General features: G+C 38.4%; 1 protein-coding gene across 1 annotated transcript; it reads left to right on the top strand.

Moving 5' to 3' along the window:
- The first annotated feature begins 598 nt into the window (after window positions 1–598).
- LOC131331009 (uncharacterized) lies at window positions 599–4,013 on the top strand. The gene is made up of 6 exons (XM_058364807.1): window positions 599–765; window positions 870–1,029; window positions 2,346–2,729; window positions 2,824–2,925; window positions 3,060–3,157; window positions 3,239–4,013. The coding sequence occupies exons 1-6, from the start codon at window positions 599–601 to the stop codon at window positions 4,011–4,013; spliced, it is 1,686 nt and encodes a 561-aa protein (XP_058220790.1).
- Window positions 4,014–12,309: the final 8,296 nt, after the last annotated feature.

The raw sequence follows: 12,309 nt of genomic DNA, 5'->3' as shown, positions 1-12,309 counted from the left end.
CCCAAAGAGCGTAGCCCTCTCTTCTTTTTATAGTGCTACCTCTCTTCTTTTTATAGTGCTACCAATTACTTGGCAGCCCTAGAATTCCCGAAAGAATTATTAGCTCTCAATTGCAATTCATTGATCTGGCCCACTGCCAAGTCATATGGCTTCTAGCCTTGCTCCCACGTGCACAGCTTTCATGAAGATCAAGAGTATTTCTAATTAATATCACCCACTTTTGCACTAATTGAACTTATGTAAAGCCCATTAGCGCGTTAAGCCTCCAAATAATATGTTGGGCTTCCTGAATTGCAATCTAGTCACATTTTTTAATCTTTAAATCTTTAATTTAAAGCCAAATTCTATGCAAACGATCTGAGTGACCTGCAATGATGAAAATCACATAAAAAGTACCAAGTAACTATATAAATTGGCAAGCATAGTATATGTTAAGAAGATTAAATAGGTGCATTTAAGCACCTATCAACTACTGGGATAACACCAAGCGTCTAGTCCCCATAAATAGAGAGTCAATCCTCATAGTTGAGGAAGTATCAGCGAGTATTGAGTCTTTTAATATCGACGATCTTTTTGTCGAATAATTGAACCGCCAGTCATGGCAGAGCAGAAGTCGATGCGTGAGCACATGCATCTTGAGAGGACCACTCCTCTCAGACCAATTGTTCTGCCAACGGAGACGGTGGAGGCACGCAATGCCTTCACCATCAAACTTGGTATCCATAATGCCCTTCTTCTTTTCTATGGGAGTGAGAATGAGGATCCGTACGACCACATCCGCTATTTTGAGGGTTGGTGCGCACCCTTGCCACCACTCTTCAATGGGAGAATGCTTGCCTTAAGCTTTTCCCATCCTCGCTTAAAGACAGTGCGGATAAGTGGTTGCGGATGCACAAGGCGCAGTCTTTCACGACATGGGCTATTGTTCGAGATCTCTTTTATGAGAGATATTTCTCAGAGGGAGGGCGAGTCATTTTTAAGGTGTTGGGAGTGTTTCAAGGACTTCTTGTTGTTCTTATCGCACCATGGGTTTGTGCTTCGTTCGCTCCGATATAAGGAATAACGCCCCAAGCGTAGGGCTTAATACGTCATTTGAAGCATAATAATCTGGAAGACTGGGATCATACCCACGGGAATAATTAGTACGGCTTTGATGGATTTGTAGAAGTAAGCAAGGTTTTCGGCTTTTAGGCAGCCAACTTTGTTTTACGTATGCGGTGGAAAGTAAAAAGGCTAAATTAAAAGCTAATAAACTAGGATAAAAGTTAGGTTAGGTCTAAGAATTACTAACACCCACGACTCGAGTTAAATCACATTTTCACCTAATTACGCGGTTTAAGATACTCAATTAAGGTTCCTAAACCGGAAGATAAGATGGTTCAATTATCAAGCTAGCTTTAGAATTTATTTAGCAAACACCTCGAGCGATAGAGCTCCAAGCATCATGTGTGGTAAGTAGACGATACTCTTACCTACACATGATCAGGGACGTTAACACTTGCCAATTTTGACAAACAAACCCAAACTACACATCGATTTTTGAACCAAAGATTTAAATTTTATTGGTGGAAAATGCAATTTTTATTCGAGTCATGAGGTGTTAATCACCCCATGACCTAAACGTAGAAAACTACTCACATATATCTATAAAGATAAGAGCAACCAAAAATCTACTAAGCATAGTGAAATAACAACACTTGAAGAAAACTAAATTAAACGATAGATCGGAGTAGCGGTTACAACTTTAATGAAAACAAAAGTAGTAAGAACTAATTAACTAAAGCAGAAAATTAGAATTAAAGTACTGAAAATTGAAGAACAATGAAGAACAATTCAAAAAGCAAGTAAATCTTGGCTAGATCTAAATTATGCAATACCAAAAAGTTATTCTACTTGTTTTTACAAAGTGACATCATGGCGTTTTTATATCTTCCACAGTACGTGCACGGAATATTCTCCTGGAGATCCAAAAATCCTTCTTTTAGGCTCTCGGTATCGATAGAGAAGAGCTTAAATTGCTATTGAAGGATCTCGGTACCGATACCGAGCAAGCTTGAGGTTGCCGCGAAGAGGCTCGGTACCGATTGGAAATAATTCATGGTACTGATACCGAGGTGCTTAAGTCCAGCCCTTGGTCATCTGCTCCGTCTTGCCAATTTGAGAGCCGTCGGGTCACCTTGCCTTGGCCATCGGGTTTTAAAACTCCGTTATTAGATGATTTCCTACAAAACAAAGCCAATATACCTCGCGAGCAGAAAGCAATCAAAACAACTAAGTTAAGCAATAAAATAAACTAAAACTAAATAACTAGCTCACCTTACATTGCATTATCGGATGCTTATCAGTTTGCAAGGCACCAACTGGTGTCGTTTTTCTATTTGGACCTAAATGTTGCGATAGCCCAACAGATTGAGTACCTTCGTAAGGAAGAGAATTTTCTAGACAAGTTCTCAGATGATGCGTGGGATTCTCTAGAAGAGTTGGCCGAGAAACACCGGAGTTGGGAACCTTCCGACCTCGCTAATACGGCTATGGCTGCTCAGGGACCCAGTAGTTCAGGCGTTTTTTCATTGAGCATGCGAGAGTATAATGTCCAATCTCAACTGGACAAGATGTTTAAGCAATTAGAGAATTTGAAACTCATGCAAGTCCAACAAGTGAACGAGGTGAGAGTCGAGGAAATGTGCGCATTGTGTGAGTGTCCAGGGCATTCAGTCACTGATTGCCCCGTATTTTCCATAGTTAAGAAAGCCTACCATAGCAATCAGGCAGAGAAACACGATTAATCAGCATTGGGACCCGTTCTTAAATATCTACTATTAGAGTGGGCCCACAACCCACTTTTGGGTTGGAGAGATCAAAAAGTCCCAGTGCAACCCGAAGCACCACCTTAACAGCAAATTCAGCAGTTCTGGCCCTCTCAAGGTCAAATGACCCAATTTTGTTACCCACCTCAGAATCAGCAGGGGTTTGGTCCCTCATCTTTTGGACCACTCCCAGGCATAAACCATCCCCCGCGGGATAAGCAGACTGATGAGATGATGAAGGCTTTCATGTAGTCTCAAATAAGCATCACTGAGCAGACCAAACAGGCAATTGATGACATTAAGACCCAGTTGACTGCAGCAGTTGGACAAGTCGAGCATGAAAGGGAAAAGTTTCCCTCTCAACCTTAAGTCAATTCCGCCGGTACTCATTTTGTGGGCGATTCTTCTGACCCAAGTAATTTGAATCCCAGTCTGGAGGAGGTTAGGGCGATCATCACTCTTAGAAGTGGGAAGGAGATCGACAAAATAAATCCTCTAAAGCAAAAATTGGTTCTACCCCCGGAGCTAGTGGCTGCACCAGTAGTTTCTCCAGACTTGGAAAGTGTTCCTGAGGAAGATGATGAGCCAGAGTCTCCTGAAGTGGAGGTGTCTGCGCCTGCAGCCCCCACGACTCCATCGCCACTCGTTGTTCCATATCTCCATCGCTTGGTGACGAAACCCAAGGCCAATGTGAACTTCCAGATTCTGGAATTATTCAAGAAAGTTCAGTTTTCTATCTCCTTGATGGAAGCCATTGACGTCATTCATCAGTTCGCTAAGGTTTTGAAATATCTGTGCACTTCAAAGCGAAGAACTAAGAGTCAGGACAAAGTGCTCATAATGGAGCAGGTGAGCTCCATTTTCCAGGCCGATATCCTAACTAAGTGTAAGGACCCTGGTTGTCCCACCATTCCTATAGCTATCGCAAGCCAGAAGTTCAATAAGGCTTTGTTGGATTTAGGAGCAAGTGTCAACTTGCTCCCAAATTCGGTCACGCTACAGTTGGCTGATCCGAGTGTGAGAGTTTCGAAGGGGGTGGTGGAGGGTGTTCTGATTCAGGTGGGCGAGTTCCTTTTTCCTGTCGACTTTATTGTCTTAGATACGTGCCCGATACTAAAGGTCTTCGAGAAGACCCCTATCATCCTTGGCCGTCCCTTCTTAGGCACCTCCAATGCCATCATGAACTGCAAAACTGGACAACTCTAGTTGTCGTTTGGGGACTTGAAAATGGAGGTGAATGTGTTTAATATAGATAGCCGAGTCAAGAATGATGAGGAAATGTATGAGGTGAGTTTGATCGACACGTTAGTGCAAGAGCATGTCGATAGTATTTTGCATAAGAGTCCTCTTGAGATAACCTTAACCACCGAGGAGACATCATTCTTAGATTCTCCAGAGGTAGAGAGTTTGGTGGAGATGCTTGCGGTCGAGGATGTGTGTGGTGCCGCTTGAGACCCAATTCTTGAGCCGCTGGGTGCCCCATTATAAGTTCCGACGGATAGCTTTTGCGTACCATTCTCTTCACTGAGAAGTGGACCCGGCTCCTAGCAATAGGGGTACCCATCATAAACTTGAGTTTTATAGCTTCGCACCCCGCTGTTAAAATAAGGATCGTACGCCCAACTCTGATTAGTAAGGGCAATTTTGTGTCAGTGACATTAGGCTTTAATTAGTTCTTTTGATAGTGCTTTGCTTACTCCGATGTAATGGAATAACGCCCCAAGCGTAGGGCCTAAAACGTCTGTTGAAGCATAATAAACCGAAAATCCGGGATCGTACCCAAGGGAATAATTATATGGCTTGCTCGGATTTGTAGGTGCAAGTAGGGGCTTTCGGCTTTAAGACAGCCAACTTTGTTTTACTTTAAACGGTGGAAATAAAAGGCTAAATTAAAAACGAATTAACTAGAGAAAAGATAGGCTAGGTCTAGGAATTATTAACACCCAAGACTCTAGCTAAATTACACTTTCCACCCAACTACACAATTTAAGATACTTGATTAAAGTTCTCAAATCGGAAAATAAAATGATTTGAGAACCAAGCTAGCTTTAGAGTTCATTTGGCAAATACTTCGTGCGACAGAGCTCTAAGCATCATGTGTGGTGGGTAGGCGATGCTCCCACCTACACATGATCAAAGAGGTTAACACCTCGGTAATTTGACAAACAAACCCGAACCCCACATCAATTTTCAAATCAAAGTTTAAAGTTTTATTGGGTGCAAAATGCAATTTTTGCCCGAGCCATGAGGTGCTAATCACCCCATGACCTAACCCTTGAAACTACTCACTCATATCTAGAGAGATAAAAGCAATCAAAAATCTACTTGACATAATTGAAATAACAAGACTAGAAGAAAATTAGAGATTAAGATAGATTGGGAGAAGATAAATAACTTTAATTAAAGCAACAATGTCAAAAACTAACAACTAAAGGCAGGAATTGAAATATTCAAAACTAAAAAAATGAAGAGCACTCAAGAACAATTTGAAATCTAGATCTAGATCTAAAATTAGGTAAGCAAATCTAATTCTACTCTTTTTTACAAAACAATGAAATAAGCTTTTATACTTCTAAGATCCGCGCCTGGAATATTCCCTAGATGCTCTGAAAATCCCATGCTAAGCCCCTCGGCATCGATGGCAACGGCCTTAGAAAGCTCTGCTAAGGGGCTCGGCATCGATGTAAAGCATTTCATCCCATCGATGCCGAGCTCAATAAGAGACTGGACCACTAAGGGGCTTGGCATCGATGTAACAAATGGCATCCCATCGATGCCGAGCTCAATAGCTCAAGATTCTGCCTTGGCCATCCTTCCTCTTGCTCGGGCAAAATAGGTTCTGCTCAGGCCAAAAATGCTTCTGCTCAGGCAAATCATCTTCTGCTTGGGCAAATCATCCTCTGCCTTGGCCATGACAGGTCTGCTCGGGCAAAGACATGACTTATGCAACGAACACTCCTTTTGTGGCAATTTACCTACAAAATAGAACTAGAACACTATACGAGCAAACACGTTAATAATAACTAATAAGTAATTAAATTAGACTAAAACTAGATACTAGCGCACCCTACATTACATTCTCGAGTGCTTATCAGATAGGTGTAATTTATAGTTAACTGTCCACGTCTCCAGATAAGTCCCATGCGGAGACATTTCAGGACCATAGAGACAAGTTTATTAATTCTCGTGTTTTGGCACTTGGTTCTTCGTCTTGTCTTGTTTTGGTCTTGAGAGAGTGCTGGCCTTAATTGGTTGGTAGGGCCAATAACTATAACTTTGGACGCTCCGAGTTTTGGCACAATCTATGTGTAATTATTCTTTTATTTCTTGTAAAAAAAAAAAATCAAAAAAAAAAAAATTGAAAAAAGGAAAAAAAATTAGCATAATGCTCTTGTATAGTCACCCGTTCCTTGCCCCACCGGCAATGGATGGGGAAAAAAATATGACACGTTAATCGTGTGAAGATTTGGTGGAGTATTTATTTTTCTTTTATTTTTATCTGTGGGAGCCTGGATAACATGAGTCGGACGGTACTAGTGTCTTTTGCGTGAAGAAAATGGATACATTTATTCTCCATATTTTGTGTTGTGGTATTAACAAACTGCAGGTACAACACTTCAAGTTGGGGCATGACTCCCACATTTTCTTTGGCCTTACCTTTTGTTGCTCCTACATGAGGTGATATCTCTCCTTTCTTTTTCTAGCTTTTCTTTTATTTATCTATGTTTGAGCCGTCACTAAGGACAGTGCCATTTTAAGTTGGGTGATGGATCACTTTGCTTTTTGTTAGAGTTCTAAAAATCCTGAAAATGAAAAAAAAACAATTTGAAAATTAAAAAGTTTAAAAAATACTTGTTGGATCCTTTTTACTTGAGACTTGAAAATTGCAATGTTTACTTGTTGGTTACTTGTGCTGAGAATTTGTGGGCATTTCTTGAATATTTATGTTATATGATAGTTCTTTTTGCTAGCTTGGCGATAGGAATTTATCTTGGCATACATTCTTAGCATCTTTGCACTGCACTTTTCTTGGATCTTGACTGCTTGTGAGTTATGACTCAAGTGCTTTTGATGGATAGATTAGTGGAGACTTATACCCATATGAGCTTTAGTGCTTTACCTTCCTTTGGAGTGGTGCTATATAAACTCTTTTGTTTGTCATTAAAAAAAAAAAGAAAAAAAGAAGAAGCTTAATTGTTGTCGATCTTATTATCTTTGTTATCAAGTATTGGGACTTAATGCATGCCTATCATTTCTTCTTTTGGTAATAGAAAGTTACATGGTTGTACTGTCCCTAGAAGATGATAATAGGCCATTTTTGTGCTTTGAGTCGATTCGTTCTTTTTCTTAAACACTAATCCCTTGCAAGCCACATTGTGCCTTTTGCATGAGCCTTTTTTTTTTGTTAAGCTTCACCAACCATATTGTGTCTTGAGAATGACAAGTTAATCATGTAAAGGTTAATTTTTGAAGAGAATGAAGAAAGTGCATTTGAGAAAGATGCGCTTGAAATGTGATGTGTTCTTCCCCATAGCTAAAAACAAAAAAAATTTGAGAAAATAGTAAAAAAGAAAAAGAAAAAAAAATAGAACTCGAATGAAAAAGGGAAAGACACTCATACATTTGTTTGACGAAAGAAACGTGTGAACTTTATTAGAGAATTATGTGAATGGTGAAAAATAAGAGAGATGTGGCGGAGTTGAAAAGAACGATAAGAGGGTGCACGTTGTTACACTTGCCCTATGTTGTTTTAGCCTATTTTTGGACACTTGCATATCATTTATCCCAACATTTGAAGTACTTTTTCTTACCCAACAATATAACCGAATAAAAGTCATATTTGATCTTAGGGGCAATGGGTTGTGGATCGATGGATAGATAGTCTTTAATGCTTGACATTCCTTTCATGAGTTCATGTGTCTACCTTTAAAAGCTTTCTCTTCGTGTCTAAAGTGTGCGGGGTACTTTAATTCTTTATTGCATAACTTCCGCTCACATACATTGAGAGTTTATTAAATGCACCTTGTTTCGAGCATTTTCTTTTGTTGAGTGCATGGCACGGTGAGAATTGAAGTCAAGACTCGGTCCAGAGAGAATACTTGGTTATGGTTCACTTGTGGTTAATGTCTTTGCTCACACACGCAAAGCTTGTGTGCCATGATTTATTTCTATGTTTTGATAGCCTATAGAACTATTTTTTTGCATATGCTATTTTTGGCATTGGTGTATCAATGAGTTGCATTCCAGGTTTTTCGGTTCCAAGTGAAGGGATCCGCGGTGTTTTGTAGGTGATCACTGCTGAAAATCCTCACGAGACTTCACTCGTCCTACCGGAACCATTTGGGGGTTTAAAAGATCTATCCTTTAGCTAATTGTTTTCTTTTATTTGTTTGACTTTTCTTTGCAAGGGGCTAGCAAAATGTAAGTTGGGGGATGTGATAGGTGCGTAAATACACCTATTTATGCCCCTTAACTTGGGTTTGCTACGTTTAATTATTATATAATTTGGAGTTTGATACTTGTTTTTCTCGTTTCAAGCTTGCGGAGCAATTAAATGGTGTACGGAGCTAAATTGAAAATTATTTTATGTGATGGGCCCACGTAGAAAGCCAATTTAGTTCAGAAGGAAGTTTGTTGAGCTTATGATTTTATATATTGGATCCATATTTATAAGGGACCAATGAGGCTAATCTTGGAGAAGTAAAGCTTGACTTGTGGGGCTAAGCAAGGAAGTTAATATTGAGCCCATGGCTGAGACAGAAAGGGCGGGAAGGGTTTAATTTAGGAACTCGTTCCCACGGAGAAAAACAGAGAACGGGGCTCCTGATTGCGGAACGAAGAACGGGGCTGCCATCAGGAGGATTGTTCCGAATATTTTCTAGCAGCTTTAGACTTTCAGAGTTGTTTTTCCTTTTAAGTTTTGAAATTTTGTTTAATTACTCACACTCCGATAATTTATTTTAATTTTTGTTCTTTATAAAAGTTATTTGTTGGTACTTGATTAGTTTATACCACTTGTTTATTTTCCCTCTCGAGTAATAGAAGCATGTTTCAAATTAGGGTTTTTTTTTAATTTTTACTTGATATTAAGTGAGTAGTTGTATAGGTAGGGTTGTGGGGTGATTAGCACACCGCAGCTAGGTCGGACACATTCTGCTCTTGTTTTTCAAAATAATAAAGAAAAGACAATTTTAGGTTAATAAAGTACGTCTAACGGGAGTCCATGTGAATGGAGGAATGGGGGGACCAAAACTTATTTTTCGCTGCGCATAGGTAAACAGCAACCATTAAGGTTCTCTCTAAAGTCAAACGTTTTTAAGAATATCAAATCCAGTAGATAAGTTCGTGACTGATTGCGATTGCTAGGAACCCTACGACCGTTCCTCATTTTAATTATTCAAAAAAACCAAACAATTTCTGAAGTTTAGTTAATCTTAACATCGAATACAAGGGTGGCTACCTAAGAGCCAGTTTAAATAGTAACAATCCGAGTTTTTGAGTCAGCACACATCACTGTCTTTGTGGATTTGACTCTGGTCTTACAGGATATTGTGCTACGTCGGTCTCAACCCTACGCTTGAGGCAACCCATTATTTTAGGACTAGACTAGAATTTCGTAATTAATACCCGCCAAGGACATTTTCAGCATTAACAAATGTTCTTAGTATGTTTTTTACGGATATTAATTATCAAAACACGTTATAAGCTATCATTTTTCCAAAAAAAAATACTTTGCCTACTTTTGTGGGCTAAGCCCATCCCAAGAAAACCCAAAACCTAAATTACATCTCAAATAGATTTCAAGGTACACCGCCCACCCACCGCCAACCACCAATTAAGATAGCCAACAACCAAAAATGCTAAGGACACATACATTTGTATACATATCTTGCACATATATTTTTATGGGGCCCACCTCGAGTTCCACCAATATGATCCGAATCGCTCATTATTTTTAAAATAATGTTTTAAGAGTTTCTGTAAAAAAATCAACTCGATATGATATCGGTAAGGGCTTTTTCAGAAATCGCGGTGCGAATCAGATTGTTTCACCCTATGATTTCTGAAAAAGCCTTTACCGATATCCTATCGAGTTGATTTTTTACAGGAACTCTTAAAACATTATTTTAAAAATAATGAACGGTTCGGATCACATTGGTAGGACCCGAGGTGAGCCCCATAAAAGTACATGTGCAAGATATGTGTAAAAGTGTATGTGCAAGTAGCATGACTGGCCAACAACAACCCACACGTACAGCCGAAAACGCCACCTACAAAAACCACCATACCACCACCGTCAACCCCAAGGAGGGACAAACACGGCGACCCAAATGTTACAAACCCCTACTAAATGTTACCCTGCTTCATTTCCCTATTGGTTACCGAAACTCTCCTCATTGTTCAGCTTGATGAATGATTGCATTTTTCTGAATTATTTTCGTCCATTGAAAACTAATTCACAAACTCAAACGTAATACTATGGGTGAGCATGGGTCGGATTGGTCCGATTTTATAGTAAACCAAGAACCAAACCATTACTTACGGATTAAGAATTTAGAGAACCAAACCAACCCATAAAGTTCATATAACCAAACAAATCCGAACATTAAAAGGCAGTTTGGTTTCGGTTTTAAACTATAGTTTGCTCGAAATTGAGATATTATCCACATAAACTATTTGAAGTACTTAAAATTGAATACCAAAACTTATATTAAAACTAGCTAGCTATATAAAAATTACCAAAACTCACTAGCATCAACTAACTAAATAAGAGTAAAATACAAGTAATTAGTGAAGGAATAGAGCCATGAAATAGAGTATTAGATTAAAAAATTAGTAACCGAGCGAAAAGAGTGAGAAATCAATTGAGTCGAACGTATGCTTTGTGTATTGAAATGGTTGGAATAGGTTATCGCATATAGAAGTTTAGGGAATTAATTTGGAAGTAAAATAATAGGGTGGTGGAATAGATGATTAGATTAGAAAAATAATTTTGTTAATGTATCTAAACATATTATAGTATACTTGTGTGTTATATAGTTTGGATCAGTTTGGAACCAAAACCGTTAACGTAAATCCACAAACCAAACCATATATTTAACACGGTTTCTAGATTTTTAAAACCAGAACCAAACCACATTACTAAAAAACCAAACCAAACTAGTCTGTTTGGATTGGTTTGGACTGAATTTATGGTTTGACGGTTATTTTGCTCACCCCTACGTAATACGCGCTCATCTCCATATATACCCTAAAAATTTGTTCGATTGGTAGGGTTAGAGATTGATACTTAAGATTTGGATGTAAGAGTAATGTATCCATCGGACATATAATAGGTGATATAGGCAAATACCTAGAGGACGGGATAAAATTACTCATTCTTCATACAATACTAGAAAAAATATATTTGGCTTCTTCGCGTTTTTGGTCCCTAATAAACTTTTCAAGTGCCATTTTCGTCCCCAAACTTTCAATTGCATGAGCTTGTTCCTCAACGTTTAAGATGAGTGTCATAGTCGTCCCCTATGCACCATTCATTTTGGCTGTCAACACCAGAGGCATTGTAGGGGGTGTTTGGTTACTTCTTTTTCTGCTTTTCATTATCATCTTTTCTCATTTTGCATTTTTGGCATCCTCATTTTATAATACATTCTCAGAAAATGTGGTTGGCGTTTTTGAGTTTATATAGAGGACACAGAAAATGTGGTTGGCGTTTTTGAGTTTATATAGAGGACACAGAAAATGTGGTTGGCGTTTTTGAGTTTATATAGAGGACACAAGTCAAAAGGAGCCCAATAGGTCCTTATGCATTCTTTAATTTTCCCATTTTACATTCAATTACAAAAATACCCTAATTCAAATTGGGATATGTGCAGAATGTGGCATTCTTGTACTTTTTTGTTGTCTTAAATTTTCAATTTATATGAACCGGTGCTTAATAGGATCTCAAATAAAGAGAAAATATTTAATTCCAAGAGATCTAGAGACAAAATTTAACTATGACATTTTAGAATAATATGATTAGAATAATAAGATCTTTACATCGGTTCAAGCAAATTGAAAATTGAAACACTTAATTTTTTTAGGATGTTTATATAGGATCTTGGATTTTGAATGAAAAGTTTGAAGATTGGATCAACAACTTACACATATCTCATTAAGCTAATTTTTTAGAGGGCTACTCAAAAATCATTTTAAAATGGGAAAAAAACTGTAATAGTCCTTGTAGTTTAGTGTTCGTGTCAATTTGGTCCCTATAGTTATAATTGGCTCGATTTACACTCTGTACTTTCCATTTTGTTTCAATTCGATCCAATTACTAACTTTCGTTAGTCCGTCGTTGGTCCTTTAAATAACAAAATCATATGGCCCCCTTTTTTGGGGTTAAAACAGACCCATTCGGCTAAATAAGCCAACTTCCTTATTTTTTGTCCTTATTCAAATTTTTTTTCGTATTTGTTAGTTTTTCATCAATTTTTTAGGAGTTATTGCATCGTCATGA

This window comes from Rhododendron vialii, chromosome 1a, assembly GCF_030253575.1.
Source record: "Rhododendron vialii isolate Sample 1 chromosome 1a, ASM3025357v1".
NCBI lineage: Eukaryota > Viridiplantae > Streptophyta > Magnoliopsida > Ericales > Ericaceae > Rhododendron > Rhododendron vialii.
This window is presented reverse-complemented; position numbering and strand designations above follow the sequence as displayed.

Bases quoted from the DNA above. Each gene is read 5' to 3' on its own strand.
- LOC131331009 (XM_058364807.1), top strand. From the start codon at position 599: ATGGCAGAGCAGAAGTCGATGCGTGAGCACATGCATCTTGAGAGGACC. The intron at 766-869 runs GTACGACCACAT...GCTTAAAGACAG, and splicing joins GGGAGTGAGAATGAGGATCC to TGCGGATAAGTGGTTGCGGA. The intron at 2,926-3,059 runs GTCAAATGACCC...GCTTTCATGTAG, and splicing joins GCAGTTCTGGCCCTCTCAAG to TCTCAAATAAGCATCACTGA.